At 36.1% G+C, this 27,318-nt stretch overlaps 1 protein-coding gene across 1 annotated transcript in view; it reads left to right on the top strand.

Annotated features, from left to right (window-relative positions):
- The window catches only part of MANEA (mannosidase endo-alpha), an 80,382-nt gene extending 57,929 nt beyond the window's left edge, over nt 1-22,453 (top strand). The window contains exons 4-5 of the mRNA XM_069599246.1: nt 19,657-19,733; nt 20,578-22,453. Of these exons, the coding sequence (XP_069455347.1) occupies nt 19,657-19,733; nt 20,578-21,247 (747 nt within the window). The 3' untranslated portion in view covers nt 21,248-22,453. The remainder of the gene's footprint in view (nt 1-19,656; nt 19,734-20,577) is intronic.
- The last annotated feature ends 4,865 nt before the right edge of the window (nt 22,454-27,318 follow it).

The raw sequence follows: 27,318 nt of genomic DNA, 5'->3' as shown, positions 1-27,318 counted from the left end.
TAACATTTTTTATAATTTGATGAAAATTTTATTTGTAGTAAAATTTTGTTTTTGTAAAGAATGAAAAGCTTTGCTTCTAAATATGAGGAAAAGTTAATGTTTAACTAATGATAATAAATTACTAGAATAACTGAAACTTCTAAGGCAATATGATACAAATAGAAGAATAATAGTGTTATGAGTTCTGTGCTGATAAACTTGGGTCTAAATTCACATAACTGTTCACACCTGAAACCTTAAATGTAAAACAGATGGGTTCATTATTAACACTTTTTGCCTGCTAATCTTTAAGGAAATAATCTGCCCTTTCCCCCAATTTGATTAGTATAGATTTACTTTGCCCTTTTCCCCCCAAAATGGCCCTTCAATTTATCAATGATTTTACTTTTTTTTTTACACTGACTGCCATTTTATATTTTTTTCCTTTTTTTTTTTTTGCCATACATCAACATGAATTCACCACAGGTATACACATGTTCCCCATCCTGAAACCCTCTCCCTCCTCCCTCCCTATACCATCCCTCCAGGTCATCTCAGTGCACCAGCCCCAAGCAATGATTTTACTTTTAAAATATTCTAATGATTATATCTGCTTCATTCTTGATTAATGTGCTTCTCATTCTTTGCTTGAGTTTGTTTTACTCTTTCTATTTTTTGAGATGAAAATGTTTTTATTTTCATTCTTTGTTTGTTTAAGAATAGAGAGTTTTTAAGAAATTAGCCTCACAGTTAAGCTTTTGTCATAGCTCATTAGTTTTTATTACATAATGCTTTAACTAATATTCATCTCTAAATACATTGTGATTGCAATTTTGATTTATTAACTTCAACTGAAAGTCATTTAGTGAGTGCCTTTTAAGTCATAAGAAAAATAAAAATGACAATAATAAAAATGTTATTCTGTATTATATTTTGCAAATGTACACTAATTTCTTTTGGAAGAGTAATTGAGTAAAAGTGAAAGTCGCTCAGTACTGAAATATAAATCATGATTTTTCAAAAAGATTTAGAGATCTGCTCTTTTATATACTTGCCTGCATATTCACTAGAACAAGTATTATAGCAGTTTTAACTGTTATTGAGTAGTCTGATTTTGTAGAGACTATAAATTTCACAGCTGGGTATTTACCACTATATCATTAATAACACAGCAGTGAAATAATCTTTTGATGAAGCACAATAGATAGTTTTGGTAGATTTTCAACAACTATTCCTGTTTTCCTTCTTTTCTGTGGGAAGAGCAAGTATATCGCTTGTCCCATTGATGTTGGGCTTGGCCTGATGGCTTGCTTTGACTAATGAGATGTTAAAAAAATTCATGTATGTCATGTCTGAGTGGTAGTATTATGTGTTTCCATGGTTGTGTTCCTCTTCCATGTGAACAGCATGCCCCAGGTGCTCCTTCTGTCTAGGACCCAGAATGACAGACATATGGAGCAAAACTGAACTTGACCCATAGTCTGGAACAAAACCAGCATAGCCAGTACATAGACCTATGTGTAGTAAACAAATGTTTGTCTTTGAAGACACTCAGATTGTGGGTTGTTATTACTATAAAACATCATTACCGTAAACCTGACTGAATTAAATTATCCAACTAGAAAGAAAATCAGAGTTATAGGGGAAAGAACTAACTCAGCCACTAGTGATGTTCTTGTATTTAAATATAGTATCATATTTTAAAAGAGCAAGTTTTTTCTACTTTATATATAAATCATATTTCTTACACTATTGATTTATCACCGTCCATTATTTATTTGACCTATTGCTCGAGAGTCATCGTAATGTCTGCTACTCAGGCTTCCGCAGATTTTTGATCATGTGAAACTTAAAATTAGGAGTATTACATCTATGGTTCTTTTCTAAATGATTTTTTAGCTTCATTTGGAAAACAGTTTACTGTTTATGACCTTTTTTTTTTTTTTACCTTATTGCTCTTAAGTTAATAAAGTGAATTTATGGTGAAAACTTGATGAATGTTACCTAAATGGGTATGTAAATGGCAAACCTAGAATTTAATTTGATGGTTGTCTGTTTCATGGAAATCATTCAGGGTCTGCGATGTGGCAGGTACTGTTGGAGATGCTGGTAGTACGAAGAAAGGCAGTTTCCTTATACTGGAGACCTTGCAATCTCTTATTGGTCAGAGACAAACACAAGCAATTGGAGGAGGAGTACAATGGCAGCACAGAAGAGTAGGAAGGGCTGCCTCGTTCTAACTGCAGTGGGGGATGGAGGGCCTGCAGGAGTGAAGCAGGGAGTAGAGGACTTTGAGAAGCAGAAAAACATATCAGATTTGTGCTTTTTTAAAAAAATTTTTTTGAGGTATAATTGACATAAAATTGTGTAAGTTTAAAATTATAACATTGATTTATTTATATTATAATATCACTGTCATTGATAGCTAATACCTCTATCATGACACACAGTTATCACTTCTTTTTGTGATGAGAACAGTTAAGACCTAGTTTCTTAGCAAGTTTACTATAATACAGTTTTGTTGTTTATAATCATGGTTAGATTCGCTCTCCATAACTAAATTATCTATTAGTTGCAAGTATATATTCTTAGTAAAAGTGAAAAGTGAAAGTTGTTCAGTCATGTCTGACTATTTGTGACCCCCTGTACTGTACAGTCCAGGTAATTCTCTAGGCCAGAACACTAGAGGGGGTAGCCTTTCCCTTCTTCAGGGGATCTTCCCAACCCAGGGATTGTACCCAGGACTCCCACATTGCAGGCAGATTCTTTATACCAGCTGAGCCACAAAGGAAGCCCAAGAATACTGGAGTGGGTACCCTATCCCTTCTCCAGAGAATCTTGCCAACCCAGTAATTGAACCAGGGTCTCCTGCATTACAGGCGAATTTTTTACCAACTGAGGTATCAGTTCAGTCCAGTTCAGTCGCTCTGTTGTGTCCGACTCTTTCCGACCCCATGAATCGCAGCAAGACAGGCCTCCCTGTCCATCACTAACTCCCGGAGTTCACTCAGATTCACGTCCATCGAGTCAGTAATGCCATCCAGCCATCTCATCCTCTGTTGTCCCCTCCTCCTCCTGCCCCCAATCCCTCCCAGCATCAAAGTCTTTTCCAATGAGTCAACTCTTCACATGAGGTGGCCAAAGTACTGGAGTTTCAGCTTTAGCATCATTCCTTCCAAAGAAATCCCAGGGCTGATCTCCTTCAGAATGGACTGGTTGGATCTCCTTGCAGTCCGAGGGACTCTCAAGAGTCTCCTCCAACACCACAGTTCAAAAGCATCAGTTCTTCGGTGCTCAGCCTTCTTCACAGTCCAACTCTCACATCCATACATGACCACAGGAAAAACCATAGCCTTGACTAGATGGACCTCAGTCAGCAAAGTAATGTATCTGCTTTTGAATATGCTATCTAGGTTGGTCATAACTTTTCTTCCAAGGAGTAAGCGTCTTTTAATTTCATGGCTGTAGTCACCATCTGCAGTGATTTTGGAGCCCAAAATAATAAAGTCTGACACTGTTTCCCCATCTATTTCCCATGAAGTGATGGGACTGGATGCCATGATCTTCGTTTTCTGAATGTTGAGCTTTAAGCCAACTATTTCACTCTCCTCTGTCACTTTCATCAAGAGGCTTTTTAGTTTCTTTTCACTTTCTACCATAAGGGTGGTGTCATCTGCATATCTGAGGTTATTGATATTTCTCCCAGAAATCTTGATCCCAGCTTGTGTTTCTTCCAGTCCAGTGTTTCTCATGATGTACTCTGCGTATAAGTTAAATAAGCAGGGTGACAATATACAGCCTTGATGTACTCCTTTTCCTATTTGGAACCGGTCTTTTGTTTCATGTCCAGTTCTAACTGTTGCTTTCTGACCTGCATACAGATTTCTCAAGAGACAGGTCAAGTGGTCTGGTATTACCATCTCGCTCAGAATTTTCCACAGTTTATTGTGACCCACACAGTCAAAGGCTTTGGCATAGTCAATAAAGCAGATATAGACGTTTTTCTGGAACTCTCTTGCTTTTTCCATGATCCAGCGTATGTTGGCAGTTTGATCTCTGGTTCCTCTGCCTTTTCTAAAACCAGCTTGAACATCTATACAGTCAACAAAAACAAGACCAAAAGCTGACTGTGGCTCAGATCATGAACTCCTTATTGCTAAATTCAGACTTAAATTGAAGAAAGTAGGGAAAACCGCTAGACCATTCAGGTATGACCTAAATCAAATCCCTTATGATTATACAATGGAAGTGAGAAATAGATTTAAGGGACTAGATCTGATAGATAGAGTGCCTGAGGAACTATGGATGGAGGTTCGTGACACTGTACAGGAGACAGGGATCAAGGCCATCCCCATGGAAAAGAAATGCAAAAAAGCAAAATGGCTGTCTGGGGAGGACTTACAAATAGCTGTGAAAAGAAGAGAAGTGAAAAGCAAAGGAGAAAAAGAAAGATATAAGCATCTGAATGGAGAGTTCCAAAGAATAGCAAGAAGAGATAAGAAAGCCTTCTTCAGCAATCAATGCAAAGAAATAGAGGAAAAGAACAGAATGGGAAAGACTAGAGATCTCTTCGAGAAAATTAGAGATACCAAGGGAACACTTCATGCAAAGATGGGCTTGATAAAGGACAGAAATGGTATGGACGTAACAGAAGCAGAAGATATTAAGAAGAGGTGGCAAGAATACACAGAAGAACTGTACAAAAAAGATCTTCATGACCTGGGTAATCCCGATGGTGTGATCACTCATCTAGAGCTAGACATCCTGGAATGTGAAGTCAAGTGGGCCTTACAAAGCATCAGTACGAACAAAGGTAATGGAGGTGATGGCATTCCAGTTGAGCTATTTCAAATCCTGAAAGATGATGCTGGGGAAGTGCTGCACTTAGTATGCCAGCAAATTTGGAAAACTCAGCAGTGGCCACAGGACTGGAAAAGGTCAGTTTTCATTCCAACCCCAATGAAAGGCAATGCCAAAGAATGCTCAAATTGAGCTATCAAGGAAGCCCAAATATATTCTTAAACACCATCTGTTTCATTCCCCCTCCTCCCAGCCTCTGGTAGCCATCATTCCTTTCTGTGTTTTCAAGTTCATTTTATTTTGGATTCCACTATAAGAAATACATAAAATACTTGTCTTTCATTGTTGGGTCTGTCTCACATCATGATAATAATGTTTGTCCATGTTGTAAACAAATGGCAGTGTTTCTTTTTTTCTCATGACTGAATATATTTTCATGGTGTGTGTGCACGTTTTATTATTCATTTATTTATTGATAACTCTTAAATTTTCATTGAAGTATAATTGATTTTGCTGTCTTAGTTTCAGTTTGGTTCAGTCGCTCAGTCGTGTCCAACTCTTTGAGACCCCATGAATCGCAGCACGCCAGACCTCCCTGTCCATCACCAACTCCCGGAGTTCACTCAGACTCACGTCCATCGAGTCAGTGATGCCATCCAGCCGTCTCATCCTCTGTTGTCCCCTTCTCCTCCTGCCCCCAATCCCTCCCAGCATCAGAGTCTTTTCCAATGAGTCAGGCGTACACATGTCCACTCATTTTTTAGGTTCTTTTCCCATATAGGTCATTACAGAGTATTGAATGAGAGTTCCCTGTGCTAAACAGTAGGTTCTTACTAGCTTTCTGTTTTATATATAGTAGTTTGTTTATGTCAATCCTAGTCTCCCGGTTTATCCCTCCCCCTCATATCCCATGTAACCATAAGTTAGCTTTCTACATCTGTGATTCTGTTTTGTAAGTAAGTTTCACCTGTACTATTTTTTTTAGATTCCACATATAAATGACATCATATATTTGTCTATTAATATGTCTGACTTTCTACAGTCAGTTCGACAATCTTGGTCCATCCATGTTGCTGCAAATGGCATTATTTTTTGTGTGTGTGGTTGAGTAATGTACCATTGTATGTATTAATATACACCACATCTTTATCCATTCCTCTGTTGATGGACATTTAGGTGGCTTGCATACCCTGACTATTGTAAGCAGAGCTGCAGTGAACATTGGGGTGCATGTGTCTTTTCAAATGATGATTTTCCTACAGTATATGTCTAAGAGTGGGATTACTGGGTCATATTGTAGTTCTGTTTTTAACTTTTTAGGGAACCTCCATACTGTGCTCTGTAGTGGCCGTACCAATTTACTTTCCCCTGAACAGGGTAGGAGGGTTCTTTTTCCCCTACACCCTCTCCAGAATTTATTTTGTATAGATTTTTTTGATGATGGCCATTCTAAGCAATGTGATGTGATACTTCATTGTAGTTTTGGCTTGCATTTCTCTCACAGTTAACAATGTTGAACATCTTTTCCTGTGTGTTTTGGCCATCTGTATGCCTTCTTGGAGAATTATCTGTTTAAATCTTATACCCATTTTTTCAGTTGGGTTTTTTAATATTGAGTTGCATGAGCTGTTTGTATATTTTGGAGATTAATCCCTTTTTGACTTTGTTCTCTTGTTTCAAGATTGACTTTGGCTATTCAGGGTCTTTTGTGGTTCTGTACAAGTCTGAGGATTATTTTTTCTATTTTTGTGAAAAATGACATTGTATTCTGATGCAATTTTTGTTGAATATGTAATTAGCTTTGGGCAGTATTGACATTTTAACAGTATTCACTCTTCCAGTTCATGAACTCAGTCTCCTTAAATGTTATGGTCATTTCCTGGTTCAGTCTTGGAATGATTCTAGGAAAGTGTACACTTCTTTTAGGTTATGTAATTTTTGGGGCTTATAATTATTCCTGGTAGCTTCTTATCCCATGTATTTCTGTACTGTCAGTTATAGTTTATTCTCTTTCATTTCTGAGTTTTTGTGTGTGTTCTCTTTTGTTTTCTCACTTGTGTTTGAGTGATCTAGTTTCATTCTTGTGTATTCTGTCTAGGCCTTTGAAAAGCACCCAGATTTTATGTAAAAGAAACCCATTTGCTAATTTTAAGAGCGTTGGTCTGAGAGGCAAAGGCCTGCTAGGATATTCTGTGGGGAAAGAGGCCGGAGATCTCTGTGCCCCCTCTACTTCCTAAAGCCAGCAGGGCAGGTGCCATCCTTGTGCTCCACACCTGCCTCACTCCACATAGTGGGCAGCATCACTGGGGTCTCCCTCTGTCATGCTCCGGGGCATGCTATTTCTAACACTATTTTCTAATACCATTTATTGAAGACTGTCCTTTACCCATTTTATGTTTTTGGCTCCTTTGTTATAGATTACTTGACTGTATGTGTGTGGGTTCTTAACCTTTTAATTATAACATGTCCTGGTGTGGTTTTCTTTGGGCTCATTTTATTTGGCATTCTTGGGCTTCTTTGACCTGGATGTATTTTCTTCCTTGTGTTAGGGGATTTTTCAGTTAACCCTTCTCCCAATAAGTTTTCTGCACTTTTCTCTCTTTCTGCTCTTTATAGGATAGTATCAAGTAAGCATTCACATGGTAAGTGTCCCAGAAGTCCCTTAACTTGTCTTCACTGTTTGTCATGCTTTGTGCTGCTCAGATTACGTAAGAGCCTCTTGCCCTTTTTTTTCTGCTTCTGGTCTGCTGTTGAACCTCTCTAGTATATTTATCAGTACAGCTATTATATTTAGCTCTGTGACCTCTTATATTTTCTCTTTGTTGCATTTCCACTGTGTTCAACCTTTCTTCCCCCCTTGAATTTGGTTAGCATTTTTATTGACATTACTTTCAGCTCTTATCAGGTTACTTACTTATCTCTGACTCTTTAAAGTTTGTTTTCTTTTTCTGAGGTTTTATCTTATGTTCTTTCATTTGGAGCGTATTCCTCTGAATACATTTCTTCATTTTGCTTGACTCTCTGTGTTAGTTTCTGTGCATTTAATGACATACTCACCTTTCTCTGTCTTGAAGCACTGACCATGTATATAAGATGAATCTTATCATTTACTACTTCCCTAACTGTCTCAAACCTTTGTGGTTGTTTAAGCAGCCTATTTTGTTTTTAATAGATCCTAATAGTTGATGAAAGTGAAAGAGGAGAGTGAAAAAGTTGGCTTAAAGTTCAACATTCAGAAAACTAAGATCATGGCATCCAGTCCCATCACTTCATGGGAAATAGATGGGGAAACAGTGTCAGACTTTATTTTGGGGGGCTCCAAAATCACTGCAGATGGTGACTGCAGCCATGAAATTAAAAGATGCTTAATCCTTGGAAGAAAAGTTAATACCAACCTAGAAAGCATATTAAAAAGTAGAGATATTACTTTGCCAACAAAGGTCTGTCTAGTCAAGGCTATGGTTTTTCCTGTGGTCATGTATAGATGTGAAAGTTGGACTGTGAAAAAAGCTGAGCACCGAAAAATTGATGCTTTTGAACTGTGGTGCTGGAGAAGACTCTTGACAGTCCCTTGGACTGCAAGGAGATCCAACCAGTCCATCCTAAAGGAGATCAGTTCTGGGTGTTCATTGGAAGGACTGATGCTGAGGCTGAAACTCCAATACTTGGGCCATCTCATGCGAAGGGTTGACTCACTGGAAAAGACCTTGATGCTGGAAGGGATTGGGGACAGGAGGAGAAGGGGAAAACAGAGGATGAAATGGCTGGATGGCATCACGGATTCGATGCAGATGAGTTTGGGTGGACTCCGGGAGTTGGTGATGGACAGGAAGGCCTGGTGTGCTGCGATTCATGGAGTCACAAAGAGTTGGACATGACTGAGTGACTGAACTGAACTGAACTGAACTGAACTGAATAGTTGAAGGTATGCCAAGACTAGTGTCCTTTAGGTGCTACCTGAAAGCCTTCTGTTGATTGTGGCTGATTGAAACTCAAACCTTCAGGCAGCAGGTTTTAAAAAGTATGAATATATTCAGTCTTATAGGACCACAATTTAAGCTCCCCTGGCCTCCAGATCCACGTGATCAACAGGTGTTCCTTCATGGCACCTGCAAAATCTAGAAGTTCCTCTCTTGGAAATACTGTGCTCTGGAGCATGACAGAGGGAGACCCCAGTGATGCCACCCACTACCTGGAGTGAGGCAGGTGTGGAGCTCAAGGATGGCACCTGCTGGCTTTAGTAGCTGGTCCTCTTTCCCCATAGAATATCCCAGCAGGCCTTTGCCTCTCAGACCAATGCTTTTAAAATTAGCAAATGGGTTTCTTTTACATAAAATCTGGGGACTTTTCATTAGGGCTGCTTTTGCACTGGTCCCTGGACTTAATGTGTCTGCATGCAAGCCCTTTAAGAGCTACACCTCTTTGGATATTCAAAGATGATATCTTGGGGACTCATCTTTCATGTGCTAGTCTTAGAAATTGGTATGCCAGATATGGGATACAAACTATTTATTCCTCAGGGAGAAGCTCTGGGTTTTGAGTTCCCTCTGGATTGTATGTCACTACTGGGGATGGGGTTTATGACGAGATTCTGTCTCAGCCTTTCCTACCTGCTTTGGTTTGATTTCCCTCTCATTTACCAGATGTGATGAGGTCACTCCAGCAGGTTCTTTCTGGAGGAAGCTGTAGATTTGGTTTGTCTGTGGAGGGAGGTAAGTCATAATCTTCCTACATCACCCTCTTGAAGCAGAACCATTTTATTTTTCCTAATAGAACAGAGATATAGTTATTTCAATAATATTATACAGTAAAACTACAAAGAAACAAAAATATTTGATCACGGAGTTTTGTAAACAAGAAAGATAACAGTAATCATAAGTACAATGAATTGTAAAGATGTTGATATGAAGGAAAGTAACCAGAAGAAACACAAAAAATAATTTTAAAATACAACATCGCAATTGTTACAGCACATAGAAACTTTTCCATAAAAAACTTCTACTTGGTCCTGTTTAAATTTACATTCTGAAATTGATATTCCACTATAATTTCCAGCTGCATGTAGTATATTTTTCATCCCTCCACTTTGAGTCTCTGTGCATCCTTAAGCTTAACTGGGTCTCTTGATAACACACCACACAGTTGGGTCTTATTTTTTTATCCATCTAGTCACTGTGTGCCTTTTGACTGGTGAGGTCAATATGTTTACATTCAGAGTAATTATTATATGTAGTCTTATTGATTGCATTCTGGTTTTGTATTGTTATTATTTCTTTTTTCTTATCTCTTCCTGCCTACATTTGTAAATTGGATTATTTTTCATGGTGATATACTCTTTTATCCCCCTCTTCTTGATCTGCTCTAAATTTTTGCTTGTGGTTATCAAGGGAGGTTATATAAAGCATCTCTCAGATATCACAGTCCATTTTCGGTCTATACAAACTTATCTATAACCTCGTAAGTTATCCACTATTTTGCTCCTCCCTTTTGTATATTGATGTTACAATTTACCTCTTTTCGGTTCAGTTCAGTCGCTCAGTCGTGTCCGACTCTTTGCGACCCCATGTATTGCAGCACGACAGGCCTCCCTGTCCATCACCAACTCCCGGAGTTCCCTCAAACTTATGTCCATCAAGTTGGTGATGCCATCCAGCAATCTCATCCTCTGCTGTCCCCTTCTCCTCCTGCCCCCAATCCCTCCCAAAATCAGAATCTTTTCCAATGAGTCAGCTCTTCGCAGGAGGTGGCCAAAGTACTGGAGTTTCAGCTTTAGCATCATTCCTTCCAAAGAACACCCAGGACTGATCTCCTTCAGAATGGACTGCTTGGATCTCCTTGCAGTCCAGTTCAGTTCAGTTCAGTTGCTCAGTCATGTCTGACTGTTTGCAACCCCATGAATAGCAGCATGCCAGGCCTCTCTGTCCATCACCATCTCCCAGAGTTCACTCAGACTCACGTCCATCGAGTCTGTGATGCTATCCAGCCATCTCATCCTCGGTCGTCCCCTTCTCCTCCTACCCCCCTTCCCTCCCAGCATAAGAGTCTTTTCCAACGAGTCAACTCTTTGCATGAGGTGGCCAAAGTACTGGAGCTTCAGCTTTAGCATCATTCCTTCCAAAGAAATCCCAGGATTGATCTCCTTCAGAATGGGCTGGTTGGATCTCCTTGCAGTCCAAGAGACTCTGAAAGTCTTCTCCAACACCACAGTTCAAAAGCATCAATTCTTCGGCACTCAGCCTTCTTATCTCCTTCAGAATGGACTGGTTGGATCGCTATGCAGTCCAAGGGACTATCAAGAGTCTTTTCCAACACCACAGTTCAAAAGCGTCAATTCTTTGGTGCTTAGCTTTCTTCACAGTACAGCTCTCACATCCATACATGACCACTGGAAAAACCATAGCCTTGACTAGATGGACCTTTGTTGGCAAAGTAGTGTCTCTGCCTTTGAATATGCTGTCTAGGTTGGTCATAACTTTTTTTCCGAGGAGTAAGTGTCTTTTAATTTCATGGCTGCAGTCACCATCTGCAATGATTTTGGATCCCCCCAAAATAAAGTCTGACACTGTTTCCACTGTTTCCCCATCTATTTCCCATGAAGTGATGGGACGAGATGCCATGATCTTCGTTTTCTGAATGTTGAGCTTTAAGCCAACTTTTTCACTCTTCTTTCACTTTCATCAAGAGGCTTTTTAGTTCCTCTTCCCTTTCTGCCATAGGATGGTATCATCTGCATATCTGACATTATTGATATTTCTCCCGGCAGTCTTGATTTCAGCTTGTACTTCTTCCAGCCCAGCATTTCTCATGATGCACGCTGCATTTAAATTAAATAAGCAGGGTGACAATATACAGCCTTGATGTACTCCTTTTCCTGTTTGGAACCAGCCTGTTGTTCCATGTCCAGTTCTAACTGTTGCTTCCTGACCTGCATATAGGTTTCTCAAGAGGTAGGTCAGGTGGTCTGTTATTCCCATCTCCTTCAGAATGTTCCAGTTTATTGTGACACACACAGTCAAAGGCTTTGACATAGTCAATAAAGCAGAAATAGATATTTTTCTGGAACTCTTTGTTTTTTCTATGATCCAGCAGAGGTTGGCAATTTGATCTCTGGTTCCTCTGCCTTTTCTAAAACCAGCTTGAACATCAGGAAGTTCACAGTTCATGTTTGCTGAAGCCTGGCTTGGAGAATTTTGAGCATTACTTTACTAGTGTGTGAGATGAGTACAATTGTGCAGTAGTTGGAGCATTCTTTGGCATTGCTGTTCTTTGGGATTGGAATGAAAACTGCCCTTTTCCAGTCCTGTGGCCACTGCTGAGTTTTCCAAATTTGCTGGCATATTGAGTGCAGCACTTTCACAGCATCATCTTTCAGGGTTTGAAATAGCTCCACTGGAATTCCATCACCTCCACTTGCTTTGTTTGTAGTGATGCTTTCTAAGGCACACTTGACTTCACATTCCAGGATGTCTGGCTCTAGGTAAGTGATCACACCATCATGATTATCTTGGTCATGAAGATCTTTTTTGTATAGTTCTTCTGTGTATTCTTGCCACGTCTTCTTAATATCTTCTGCTTCTGTTAGGTCCATACCATTTCTGTCCTTTATCGAGCCCATCTTTCCATGAAATGTTCCCTTGGTATCTCTAATTTTCTTGAAGAGATCTCTAGTCTTTCCCATTCTGTTGTTTTCCTCTATTTCTTTTCATTGATTGCTAAAGAAGGCTTTCTTGTCTCTTCTTGCTATTCTTTGGAACTCTCCATTCAGATGCTTATATCTTTCCTTTTCTCCTTTGCTTTTCGCTTCTCTTCGTTTCATAGCTATTTGTAAGTCCTCCCCAGACAGCCATTTTGCTTTTTTGCATTTCTTTTCCATGGGGATGGCCTTGATCCCTGTCTCCTGTACAGTGTCACGAACCTCCATCCATAGTTCCTCAGGCACTCTATCTATCAGATCTAGTCCCTTAAATCTATTTCTCACTTCCATTGTATAATCATAAGGGATTTGATTTAGGTCATATTTCAATGATCTAGTGGTTTTCCCTACTTTCTTCAGTAAAAGTCTGAATTTGGTAATAAGGAGTTCATGATCTGAGCCACAGTCACCTCCCAGTCTTGTTTTTGCTGACTGTATAGAGCTTCTCCATCTTTCGCTGCAAAGAATATAATCAATCTGATCTTGGTGTTGACCATCTGGTGATGTCCATGTGTAGAGTTTTCTCTTGTATTGTTGGAAGAGGGTGTTTGCTATGTCCAGTGTGTGTTCTTAGCAAAACTCTATTAGCCTTTGCCCTGCTTCATTCCATATTCCAAGGCCAATTCGCCTGTTCCTCCAGGTATTTGACTTCCTTTTGCATTCCAGTCTCCTATAATGGAAAGGACATCGTCTTTGGGTGTTAGTTCTAAAAGGTCATGTAGATCTTCATAGAACCGTTGACCTTCAGCTTCTTCAGTGTTATTGGTTGGGGCATAGACTTGGATTACTGTGATGTTGAATGGTTTGCCTTGGAAACGAACAGAGCTCATTCTGTCATTTTTGAGATTGCATCCAAGTACTGCATTTTGGACTCTCTTGTTGACCATGATGGCTACTCCATTTCTTCTAAGGGATTCCTGCCCACAGTAGTAGATATAATGGTCATCTGCGTTAAATTCCTGCATTCCAGTCCATTTTAGTTCGCTGATTCCTAGAATGTTGATGTTCACTCTTACCATCTCCTGTTTGGCCACTTCCAATTTGCCTTGATTCATGGACCTGACATTCCAGGTTCCTATGCAATATTGCTCTTAACAGCATTAGACCTTGCTTCTATCACCAGTCACATCCACAGCTGGGTATTGTTTTTGCTTTGGCCCCATCCCTTCATTCTTTCTGGCGTTATTTCTCTACTGATCTCCAGTAGCATATTGGGCGCCTACTAACCTGTGGAGTTCCTCTTTCAGTATCCTATCATTTTGCCTTTTCATACTGTTCATGGGGTTCTCAAGGCAAGAAAACTGAAGTAGTTTGCCATTCCCTTCTCCAGTGGACCACATTGAGCCCAGGTCTCCCACATTGTAGGCAGACGCTTTACTGTCTGAGCCACCAAGGAAGTTTTACCTCTTTTATTGTATATTTATTAACAATTTGTAGTAGTTATTTTTCCTACTTTCGTTTAACCTTTAGACTATAGTTGAGTGTTTGTGTGGCAGCTGTCATGTCCGACTCTTTGCAACCCAATGGACTGTAGGCCACCAGGCTGCTCTGTTCCTGGGATTTCCCAGGCAGGAATACTGGAGTGAGTTGCCATTTCCTTCTCCATGGGATCTTCCCAACCCAGGGATTGAACTTGCATCTCTTGCATCTCCAGCATTGACAGGTGGGTTCTTAAACACTGGAGCCACCTGGGAAGCTGTTAACACATCATTGACTGGGCGATTTTTACAGAAACTACTGCCTATGGCCTTTAATACATTTCCAGACAATAATGTGTTAACACACCATCCTACTACAGAGTTACAGTGTTTTAAGTCTAATTGTGTATTTCTCATCTTTATCAGAGTACTGTGTAATTTTTTATGTTTTTATTTCAGCTTGAAAAACTCCTTTCAGCATTTCTTGCATGGCAGGTATAGTGATGGTGAACTCCCTCAGATTTTGTTTATTCTGGAAGAGCCTTTACTTGTCTTTTCTAGCTGAAGGATAACTTTGCTCAATAAAGTATTCTTGGCTGGCCATTTTTATCTTCCAGTTCTTCAAATATGTCATTCCACTGCCCTGAGGCCTAGAGTTTCTACAGATAAATCTTCTGATAGCCTAATGGCAGTCCATTGTAGGGTTCATTCTTTTTTTTTTTTTCCCCTGCTTACCTTTAATATCTTGGAGACTGTCTTTTTGTGTGGAGATAATAGGATAATCTACTCAGTTTTGTGGACTTGTATGTCCAAATCTTTCCTCAGATTTTCAAAGTTCTCATCTATTATTTCTTTAACTCCCTGGCCCTGCCTTCTGTGTCTAAAATCCTGTTTATCCTGACATTTTTCAGAATATATGGATGAATATCTGTAGACCATGTAGGCTTTCTTTAATCTTTTTCTCTTTTTTCTTTTTCAGTTCTCTCTTCTCTTTTGTGTGATTTCAAAATTTTCCTCCAAGTCAGTCATTCTATCTTCATGTTCTCTGCCCTGCTAAATATTCTCTGTACTGCATACTATCTAGTTCTAGAATTTTTGTTTGGTTCTTTTGAAAACTTCATTCTCTTTAATAAAGAATTGTTTTATTCATGATTTTATTGAATTGTCTTGATTTTCTTGTAACCTGTTGATTAACATCTGTTTTCAACTATCAGGTAGTTTGCAGTATTCTGTGCCTCTGAGTTTGACCACTAGAAATAGATAATTTTTCTGTAATGCCATGTTTCCTTGATCTTTCATATTTATTTTAGATTTGCACTTTCGTTTTTGCATATGAATTAGTAGATACCTCCTTAACTCTTTTCTTATTGCCTTCAGCAGATGGTATGTTTTTGTAGTGTTGATATTAGAGTTTTTACTTTGTTTTTGTGAATTTGTATCTGCTTTAGTCTTCTTTGTTTCCTCTTTTGAGTGAATTTTTAAACTTTTCTGCCCTCTCTCTTTCTTTTTAAAGGGTTGCTATACCTCCAGTTTGTAGTTTCTGAGCACGCCCTCACTCTACTGGAGCTTTCTCTTGGCAGTGGCCCTTGGGAACCCATATATGGAGCCAACATAGAGTGGCAGTAAAGAGTGAGTTTAGCACTGGGTACATGGGGGGTGCCTGCAGTTCCGACAGGGTAATCCCAGTGGCTCCTAGGTGGACTGCTGCTAAGAACAGTCCCTTTCCCACCAAGTGAAGTTCTTATTTGCATCTTTCCTAATATCCTCCCTTCCCCTAGTTATAAATTTCATATCTTAGTACTCTAGGTACTGGTGGAGAGAATGGATCTTTTCAGCCACTTTCCAGTCCAGCTGGCTTAGCCAGGCACTTCCCCTCTCAGTGTTTCCTTAGGCAGAACTTGATGCTTAGAAAGTTTGTCTACTGCCACCAAACTAGCATTTATCTGTTTACTTAATTTCTTACTTTTGGTCTCCAGTTATGTGCTGAAGTCTCTCTTTGGGAGGATTAAACTTCAGCAGGTTCTCTGTCTCATATGTGAGTGCCTGCCTTGGTCTTCACTGACCCAGTGTTTGCCTGACAGGAGCAAAAGTCTAGGCAGTTTGGCTGACTCCTCTGTTTCCCAGCTCAAATAGAAGTTTGTCTCTTATCATCTTCATGGTGGGTGAGACAACTCCTAGGTTCCTTGGCGTAAGACACTAGGTCCTAAAACACCACGGAGGCACTTTTGCTCATGTATGAATATCTCATATGTTGATTTAAAAGGGAATAAGTAATAGGAGCATTTTATGCCATCATGTTTCTAATCCCACTCTCCAGGATCATCAGGTTTTCACTTGAGAGGTTCACTTTGGGTGCATGATTAAAATTAGAAGCATGAAATGAGGAAACATCTATATGACTCTTGCTGCTGCTACTGCTAAGTCGCTTCAGTCATGTCCGACTCTGTGCGACCCTGTGGACTGCAGCCTACCAGGCTCCTCTATCCATGGGATTTTCCAGGCAAGAGTACTGGAGTGGGTTGCCATTGCCTTCTCCTGTAACTGCATAGTGATACACCAATTCAACTTACTGCTATGGGGGAAAAACACCATTTAATGAGACATGAATTTAAAGAGATATGACTCTTACTTCCCCTTATAAAGGTATTGCAAACATCTGATTAAAACACATATAGGATTCTGTCATTTTTAAAGTTGTAGTATTGGTCTAATAGATTTTTTTTCCAAACAGAATAGTGAAATGGTGATACATCACATTATTAATTAAACCTACAAAGAAATATCATTATCATTAATGAGTTAGAAATATGAAGGATAATATTGTGTTGTATATCAATAATAGCTTTTTGAATTACTATAAATGTATTGATCTGCATTTTATAGAAAGAAAGCCATTTACAGTTTGCAACTTTACAAGCAAATTCATTTTAATGTAGGATATTTGTTTAAATATGGTATCTTTATATATAAAATAAAACTTACTTAGAAAATGTTGCATCTAAAGGAAGATTATCCAAGGTTACATTATGTAAGAGTATGAAAATACAAATATCCTTGTCAATTTTCTTTCAATTGAAGTTAAAAAGCAAATATCAGAGCTACTGCAAAATCTGCCCTAGCAGGACTTAGAGTATACTGCAGAAATGAATATATTTTGTTACTACCAAAACCTTTCTTTGTATAATATTACTGAAATTTTATTAAAAGTGGGAAGTGAGTTACACTGAATGTTGTCTGACTTTAAAATTAATTCTATGAGAACAGTAGCACTGATTAATGCAAAATACATTTCACTTTAATTAAGGTAGTTGAAAACAAAGATATTTTATATTGCAGTAGCACATAAGCCTCTAATTCCATACATGCTTCATAGGAACCACTCTAAACTTAAAATATTATCAATGTTCATTAGATTTCCATAAAGATTTTTAATGGTAAGTCAGTAAAATTAGTAATAAAAATGAAAATTCTCATAGTTGTTTTGCACATCTTAAGTAGATATAGTACACATGATCTTTCCTTTAAATGACAATCTATTCCGCTAGTAATAAATGACCTACAGAACGGTTTTGGTAGCCAAAATTAGTTTTTCTTGATTTGTATATAACCTTTTTTCGTTAGAAAAATTGAATTTTTCTGTGCACAATATTTTAAAAGTATTTTTGGTTGCTGTTTCTATCATCATTGTAGTGATGTATAAGCCACATCAATAATGAGTATTTAATAATGAGTATTCTGAAAATTATTGTTCAGTATAGTGTGTTTTTAAGTAATTTTGTTATAAATTATTTGAATAATACATATTAAATGTATATTATTTTGTAAAATGCTATTTTAATTGTATAGGAGAATCTGTCATTTAAAGACATTTGCTATTGACTTCATTTAAATGTAAACTTAATGTTCACACATGAAAAAAGAATCCAGGTTTTTCTAGATCATACTTTGTTTTGCCTTTTTTTAAAGAAAGATATTTCTGAATATAGAATATATTCCTATTTACTCTTTAAAAGGAATAAGCATATAGGATGGACCACTGCACAGTGATCAAACATTTGAGCTTTGAATTCAGATTGCTTATATTGCCTCCAGCTGGCTGGGTGACAGCTCATTGAGCTGCCTTATCTTTGATTGCTTCATATGGAGATAGTAACTACCTTATAGAGTTGTGAGAATTAACTGAAGTTAAAAAGTATAAAATATTTAGGGAATTATTTAAATGAGAACGCACTTGGTAAACATTATTACTGTTTGTTAGAATTCTCTAGCAACTTCTTTGTTCAGTAAGTATTCATCTTACCTTGCCAAGAAAGACTTATACCCTGAGAACTGTAAAACATTAATAAAGGAAACTGAAGATAATTCAAAGAAAAATCTCCTCAGCAAGTGTTGCTGGTAACGTTGGAAAGCTGCATGTAAATCAAAGAAGTTAGAATATACCCTCACACCATACACAAAAATAAACTCAAAATGGCTGAAAGACTTAAGACATGATACCATAAAACTCCTAGAAGAGAACATAGGCAAGACATTCTCTCATGTAAATTGTACCAGTATTTTCTTGGGCCAGTCTCTCACGGCAATAGAAATGAAAACAAAACAATGAGACCTAATCAGATTATAAGCTTTTGCATAGCAAAGGAAACCTAAAGAATGGAAGTGTGTGTTTGCAAATGATGCAACCAACAAGGGCCTAATTTCCAAAATACATAAACAGCTAATTCAGTTCAGTAACAGAAGAACAAGCAAACCAATCCAAAAATGGGCAGAAGGCCTAAATTAGACATTTCTCCAAAGATGAAATACAGATGGAAGTAGTTGAATGAAAAGATGCTCAACCTACTAATTATTAGAGAAATATAAATGAAAACTATAATGAGATGCCACCTCACACAAGTCAGAATGACCAACATTAAAAAGTCTACAAATAACAAATACTAGAGAAGGTGTGGAGAAAAGGGAACCCTCCTGCATTCTTGGTGGGAATGTGACTTGGTGCAACCACTGTGGAAAACACTATGGAGGTTCCTCAAAAAACTGAAAATATAATTATATTATCTAGCAATACAACTCCTAGGTTTATATCCAGACAAAACTATAATTCAAAAAGATACTTGCACCCCTATGTTCATAGAAGCACTGTTCCCAATAGCCAAGACATGGAAGCAACCTAAATGTCTTATCAACAGATGAATGGATAAAGATGTGGAACATATACACAATGGGATACTACTCAGCCATTAAAAAGGAATGAAGCAATGCTGTTTGCAGCAACACGGATGGACCTAGAGATTATCGTACAAAATGAAGTAAGAAAGACAGATACCACATGCTGTTCACTTATATGTGAAATCTAAAACATGACACAAATGAACCATCTGTGAAGCAGAATCACAGACATGGAGAACAGACCTGTTGGGTGCTATAGGGTGGGGAGGAATGGAATGGGAAGTTGGGGTTAGTATATAGAGAACGGATAAACAACAAGCTCCTACTGTATAGCACAAAGAACTATATTCGATATCCCATGATACACCATGGAAAAGAATATGAATAGAAAAAAAGAATGTATATATATATAACTGAGTCACTTTGCTGTACAGCAATAACTGAGTCACTTTGCTCTACAGCAATAATTAACACATTGTTACTCAACTATTTAAGTCAACTTCAATAAGGTATTCATCTTAAGGTTAAGTCAGTTTATTATTATTTCATTTTTACTTTTAATCATAATTTTTTCTCTATCAATATTTTTTGTTTTAGGTCACTTTTCACATTGAACCATATAAGAATCGAGATGATAAAAACATGTACAAAAATGTCAAGTACATTATAGACAAGTAAGAAATCTTTTCTCCTATAATTCCTGTTTTAAGTATATTTAAATTATATTTGAGGGATTTGAATGACATAGTATGACATTAATATCAATTTAATTTTGTAATGAATGTTGCAATCATTTTAGGAACTTTTCTGAATTTCCTTATAATTCAATTTCTCTATGAATAATTACAAGTTGCTGTTTTTACTCTTATGTGTATATTAGACTATGATGTTTGTCATCTAGCATTTTAAATTGTTACAAAATTGTAACATATTTGTAAAAATAATTTACCAAATTATTCTGTAAATTTTATGAATATAAAGTTGTCTTTTTTTAAAAAAGAAATTCAGAATATGAAATGGGAATTGCTGTTAGATATGGTAGATTCACATCTAATATTTTCATTTATGTTTCAGTATGTTTACAGGGAAAGAATTTATTAGTACAGTTTCATTTTGTTTAAGAGTTTACTGATAATAGTCTGTGACAGATGCCATACTCTTATAAAGAAGCATGTCAGCAACAGTTGGGGCATGCATCACTTAGAATACACGCACACACAAAAGCAGTATCTTCATGTAGAAAAAATGGATTTTTTATTGTGTTAGTCATTTTTAAACCTCCATATAAGTAATTACTGTCTTGTTTGTTAATGTCTTAATATATCCTGTATCTCATTTCCCAATGTGTAAAATTAAAAATGTATTTTTAATGATTACACTTACATAGCTAATTCCACAAAGAAGGTGAACAATACACTTAAACTGTACTACTTACCTTCATTTTCAGTACATAAATAATTGGCCATGGGAAATAAGACATGAATTTTCATTTTATTTTCATATATGTTTATATTCTAGATATGGAAATCATCCTGCCTTTTACAGGTACAAGACTAAGAACGGCAATGCTCTTCCAATGTTTTATATCTATGATTCCTATATCACAGCATCTCAAAAATGGGCCAATCTGTTAACCAGCTCAGGGTCTCAGAGCATTCGCAACTCTCCTTATGATGCATTGTTTATTGCACTTCTAGTAGATAAAAAGCATAGATACGGAATTCTTCGAGGTGGTTTTGATGGAATTTACACATACTTTGCCACAAATGGCTTTACTTATGGCTCATCCTATGAAAACTGGGCTAAGATAAAATATTTTTGTGATCAGTTCGACCTAATGTTCATCCCAAGTGTGGGCCCAGGATACATAGATACCAGCATCCGACCGTGGAACTCTCATAACACTCGTAACCGAATCAACGGGAAATACTATGAGACTGCTCTGAGTGCTGCACTCCAAGCCCACCCCAGTATAATTTCCATCACCTCTTTTAATGAATGGCATGAAGGAACTCAGATTGAAAGAGCTGTTCCCAAAAGAACTGGTAATATCGTGTACCTGGATTACCGGCCTCATAAACCAAGTCTTTATCTAGAGCTAACTCGCAAGTGGTCTGAAAAATACAGAAAGGAAAGAGCAATTTATGCATTAGGTCACCAGGAACTTAGCAGACAACCTGTTTCTTAATGGATTGATTTAAGTTTAATAATTATAGAAATTACCTAATTTTAATACATTCCTTTTGTTTTCAGTTATGGGAAGAAAACTGTCAAAATCAATATGTACTGTTACCATTATCTCTAATAAAAATAATTTGTACATTGTTAAGGATTGTAATATCATTACCACCTTTCACAGTGTTACACTGAGAGAAAAGTTGTGCAAATAATATTCCTTATGGCATAAATTTGCTGAATCTGTGACTGGAATTGAAATCTTGCTTTGATAGCTGTTTATATTTCACAATAGTCAATTGCTTGTGTTTCATAGAGTAGTTAGCACACAATTAATCCTACTAATATTCTGCACCCAAAGAAATAGAACTGTGTATATATTTGATTTGTCTGTTGAAGAACAAAGATGTAAAAGATAATACACATGGTTCATATTTTAATGATCTGATCAACTTTGTCCTATTAGCATTCAGACTCTGGAAAACGTTCCAATAATTCTTCAGAAGAAAATATGCCTTACGCCTTACTGAGATGAAGGCCTGCTTTCTGTAACACAGTATATATCATCATATGCAGGTTTCTGGTTTCCTAGAGCTTGCTAGGTATTTTGCATGTCTAATGTTTCTACTTTGTAACGATGAATTCCATACTTCAGAAGGAAAATCTTTTCATAAAGGCTTTTCATAAAAGTTAAGAATTGCTTCTCAGTTATTGAAAAAAACATAGCCAATTTACAATTATTATGGAAATACAATGCCCAAAATACTATTTTTATGATATCTTGTCAATCTTTAACTTTGTTATTCATGTTTTAAAATTTAATATTAATTAGAGATGAATTGTTAAGAAAAAGTTGATACTAACATTGGATTGCCACCTTTTAAGTTTTTAAGCTATTTTTACTAAAATTAATAGAGAAAATTTACGTAGCATTTCAGATTTTAAGGATATGAAATAAAATTTCATTCCTAAGTTTGACTTTTTATTAGATGTAACATTTAATAATGGAAATATTTTATTTAAAAGACTTTAAATTTTTGTATATAATAATATCCCCATCTAAAAACATTATACTTTTATGTTACCTAACGGGATAAAGACTTGTGGTCTGTTGTCATATTGTGACAAATTGATCACCTGTAAAAAATGAATCTCTTTAAAAACTAGAGAATAAAAGACGCTCTGTTATTTTAGTTAATATTTGTAACTAGAACTATAGAAAAAACTAATATATATGCTCTTACATGAATATTTTTTAGATATTTATTAAATGTTAGCAATACAGAATACATATAGTCAGAATATAAGGACATTCATTCAGAAACAAATAGTGGAATTTGTCATAAATGTCATTGTCTGATGAGTTATTTTTCAGCAGTGCTTTCAAAGCAAACTAGCATGTCTTTGAAAAGAGGCATGATTAATGTTAAACTGATTTATAACTTGAGAATTTGCCATATCTCAGAATATTCAGACCATGGGAAATTAGTACAATAGTGATTAGTAAATTCACTTTCTAGAGGAAATTATAAGAATAACTCCCTATATTATAACTAACCATATTCATAGGAACACTCATGCTGATATAACCTGTGGAATTTTTTTGTTTTTATTACAGTTTGCCACTAAATGTTTTGTTAGGGATAAACTCTAAATATGTCATACCTAATAATTTTTATTACTTACTATATTTTATTAAAGTTTAGTTAGAGAGATATCTACCACACAGGAATTTTTGTCTTTGCTTATGTTATATGCTTGAACCCATAATAGACAATTTTATGAAACAGTTCTGAGGTTAAGAGAAAGTATAAAAAACAAGATCAGCAAATCCTCAGCACAGACACCGCCATTTCTCTCCTGCTCTCATTACAGATATAGATCATCTAGGATCGCAGACTCACCTCTGAGCTTTGTTGTGGTTCCCAACACACTACCCCAACCAGCCACTAACAGTCAGATTTCAAATTAAGATAAAATAGATTCTGTCTTCATTACGGAAAGTTAATTCTCAAGGGAAGAATGTTTGGAATCAGCTCTAAAGATAGTTTACTAATATATAATTCTTTGAATATGTTTATTTTCTTTTTTAAAAAAAGTTATTTGAAAGAATTAAAATAGATTCTGTTTTCATTACAGAAAGTTAATTCTCAAGGGAAGAATGTTTGGAATCAGCTCTAAAGATAGTTTACTAACACATAATTCTTTGAATATGTTTATTTTCTTTTTTTAAAAAAGTTATTTGAAAGAATTTTCTCTAATAATTGTGTTATTCTTAGGGAAGAATGCTTCAAAATCTTCCTCAGGTATTCATTACCATTTAACTCACAACAAGTTTAGATTGTATAATCACAAAAATTATTTGCTTTTATTTAATTTAATAAACTAAAGGAACTGTTTAAAGGGAGAAGTAGTGTAATATATATAATGCATGGATTAAAATGAATTATTATTTTAAAGTTTAATCAGGCTAATTTTTTTGACTGTATAAAAACCAAGTCTTTCTTTTACTCCCTTTTTAAGGACTGATACTGTAAAAAATTGCTGTTATTAATGTTGATCTCAGTTCTATATTAATTTTTTTGTTTTAACAGTACAATTTAAAAGTGACTATTTTGTTATGTAAAATAGTTAACTTTCATCTTACAAGAGCATGCACAGAATAAATTTTATCTTAGATATAAAAAATTATTTATGAAATGTTTACTTTCTGATTAACAGTTAAAAAGTAGTATTCAGTCAGCACTCTATATAGCATTTAAAAAGAAGACATCTTTTAACTGTACATAATTTTAAAATCTGTGAATTTGTGTTATATACAGAAAAATAATAAACCATTTCCCAAATTTAAAAATTTTCTATTTTATATTCTTTGGACATAATCGTATTGCTCTGACATCCTTTAGGAAGTTGATCTTTCCTGAACCAGCTCAGTTGGTAAAAAGTCTGCCTGTAATGCAGGAGACACAGGTTTCATCCCTGGGTTGAGAAGATCCCCTGGAGAAGGAAATGGCAACCCATTCCAATATTCTTGTCTGGAGAATTCCAGGGACAGAGGAGCCTGAGTGACTAACACTTTCAGTTTCACTTTAAAACATCAAAGTAACAAACCACTAGAGAACCTACTAAGTTCCTGTGCTGTGCTGTACGTAGTCACTCAGTCGTGTTGGACTCTTTGCAACCCTATGGACTGCAGCCCACCAGGCTCCTCTGTCCATAGGGATTCTCCAGGCAAGAATACTGGAGTGAGTTGCCATGCCCTCCTCCAAGGGAACTTCCCAACCCAGGTCTCCCACATTGCAGGTGGATTCTTTACTGACACGACTGAGCGACTTCACTTCACTTCACTTCACTTCTTTACTGACTGAGCCATAACCAAACCTTTTTTGAAACTGACCAGAGTTATGAAATTTAAACATAATGACTGCTCATAAACTCTACAGGGCTTACATGTGGAAGCAGTCCTTAAAAGTTTTTACCTAAGTTTTGAATTAAGGGTGGACACTTATGTCCCCTAGTGTAGAAGCAATATTTTTTTTTTTTTACTACCAGCAAAATTTCAGTTGTTTTTACAAATATTTAAAATTTCAAAATGAAAACTTGAACCAAAAAGAATTTTTTGGCTCAGCTATTTCTTTTTTTTTTTTAATGTACTTTAAATTGTATACTGATTATTATATATCCACATAAAAGCTAAATGTTACTGTATGCTAAATATAAGATTGCTATCCTGGAAAGTTGAAGTACTACTTTGGCTTACTTACAGAGACTCATTCATCCTTAGTCAAATCAAAGAACTTAGTGGTAGTGCTGTTATATTCCAACTATCAGTGAAGGGAAGAACAGTTTTCAGTGTGACTGACTAGATTTTGCTCTTGTTATAATTACTATTTATGAATCAAAAGGAAGAATAAGACCTAATAAGCAAGTAGTCACAGATCAAAAATTTATTAAGCTGAAAACTTATAGCACTTTTTATATTGTATGTTCTAAACTTCATTTAAGGTAGCTTACATATTGAATTTATATAACCATAAATGTAACCATAAAGTTAAAATGCCTTTTAGAGTCTATCCCATTGAAATAATTATTTCTCTACACAAAATAATGATGTACCATGGTAGCAATAATTCTATATACAATTCATTTATAATTAATGATTGTATCATCATGCTTTTGTGTTTTTGACTTTTTATAAGAATAGGTTAAAAGTCTGAACAACAATCATAAACAACACAAAGTGGCAGTCTTCAGCTACTTAACAGCATTTGAAATAAATAATTAAGGAATTATGTCCATGGATAAAAGTATTTTTGAGTCAGTTTTACAAAAGCTATTTTGAAAACACTGTATATCACCATGTTAATTTGATTATAGTATCTAAAGTGACCTTTATCCTGATCTTGAAAATATCAAATCCAAAAGAGAAAATATTTTAAAGGAAATTCAGTTGTAATACATGCAATACATTTTAGAAATATATATTTGAACAGAGTCACTTAAGAGTAGCTGCCATACTTCTTCAGTTTATACACGCTAAATTTATATTTCTTGACCACCATTCTATATAATGTTTTTTAATCACCCATATTATCCATATGCAGACTGTTAAGCTATTATTATTATGATAGAGCAGTCCAGTCTGACATCATGTAAAAGTCAACTGCAAATCTGATTGCTAAATTCTTCCTTGAAAATTTGTTATGTTGTTATGTTTATTCAAAGTACATTCTTGAAAATTATGTTCTTGGTTTTTCAGATATCGTGTAGAACAATATGTAGTGACAGTCATTATATGAATAGTAGTTGAACTCAAATTTTATTTTTCTTCATATGAGTATTATGTGTTTGTAGCTTAAGGCTTAATTTAATTTGCAAATAAAATATTCCATTAACACAGTATTTTGTCATTTCATTTTTTTACTTGAGTCATCCTCGACTAAAATTTATTTAATGTTTCGTCTTATAAGAATATGTACACACTGACTCTGCAGAAAGGATTTGACATATTTTTTCTAAGAAATAGTTACAAAATTAATATATAATCAATGATGAAAGTTTAAAAGGAATGTATATATGATACTAGTTTATATGGTTGACTACACATTTGGTAGTGAGAGAGCTTCTAAGCAGTGAATGCAAGATGTTATATGGCTCTTCTTGCCAGAAAAGAAGCACCCACTCCCCTCTGAAGACAGCCTTTGCCTTGTCAATACATTTTAAAATACATTTCTCAAACAGGCATTATACCTAGGACCAAAACTGCAGAAACCTACTGGAAACTACCAGGTAATGTAAGTAAATGCATGTGATTTATACCCCATAGAGTACTAGCAACTGTGGACAATTGTAACCTAATAGGAGTAGATGCTAACAGCTCCTGTCTGTGTTGCCCCCGCTGTAGCTTTGCGTCCCTAAAATGAGGATGTATGTCTGCATATTTGGGGATTTTTCTAATTATACCTGTTGGCAAATATTGCAAAATATTTTTAAAATGTTTTCTGGTTGGACCAGTTCTTTGGTCACTAATTTGTGACTTCTGATGTAAAGGAGGTAAAATTGTATCATGAAAAATGTCCTCAACATTTTATAACACTCAAGGGAATTCCATAAGACTAGTTACTGTGATGATTATTATACAATAGATTCCAAGTATATAACAGCAAAACACAAGTCAGTGAAACTGAATCCTTATTCCTCTGATTATGTGATAGCTTTCCCTAGGTCTTATCAAAAATTAAAGCATCAAAAAGTGAGTTAGGTACATATCTCTCAGCCAATCATCTATTATTCCTCCTAATTTGACTTCTAAATAGCTGATTTGAATAAGTATTCACTGAGAGAAACTTGGAATGCTTTTATTCTGTTGCTATTTATATTCATTGAGAGAGCCTTGGAATGCTTTTATTCTATTGCTATTTAGATATGGATCCATTGTTGATGTCTGGCAAGTAGGTAGGGAAAAAAAAAAAAAACCAACTATAGGTAATTGAGTTTAATTCTAGTCTCTACTTCTCAGGTGACTCAGCAGTAAAGAATCTCCCTGCTAAGGCAAGAGAAACAGGTTGGATCCTTGAGTTGGGA

The sequence above is a fragment of the Ovis canadensis genome, chromosome 8 (genome assembly GCF_042477335.2).
Source record: "Ovis canadensis isolate MfBH-ARS-UI-01 breed Bighorn chromosome 8, ARS-UI_OviCan_v2, whole genome shotgun sequence".
NCBI classification, from domain to species: domain Eukaryota; kingdom Metazoa; phylum Chordata; class Mammalia; order Artiodactyla; family Bovidae; genus Ovis; species Ovis canadensis.
Note: the sequence above shows the minus strand (reverse complement) of the source record. Positions and strands in the feature narration are given on the sequence as shown.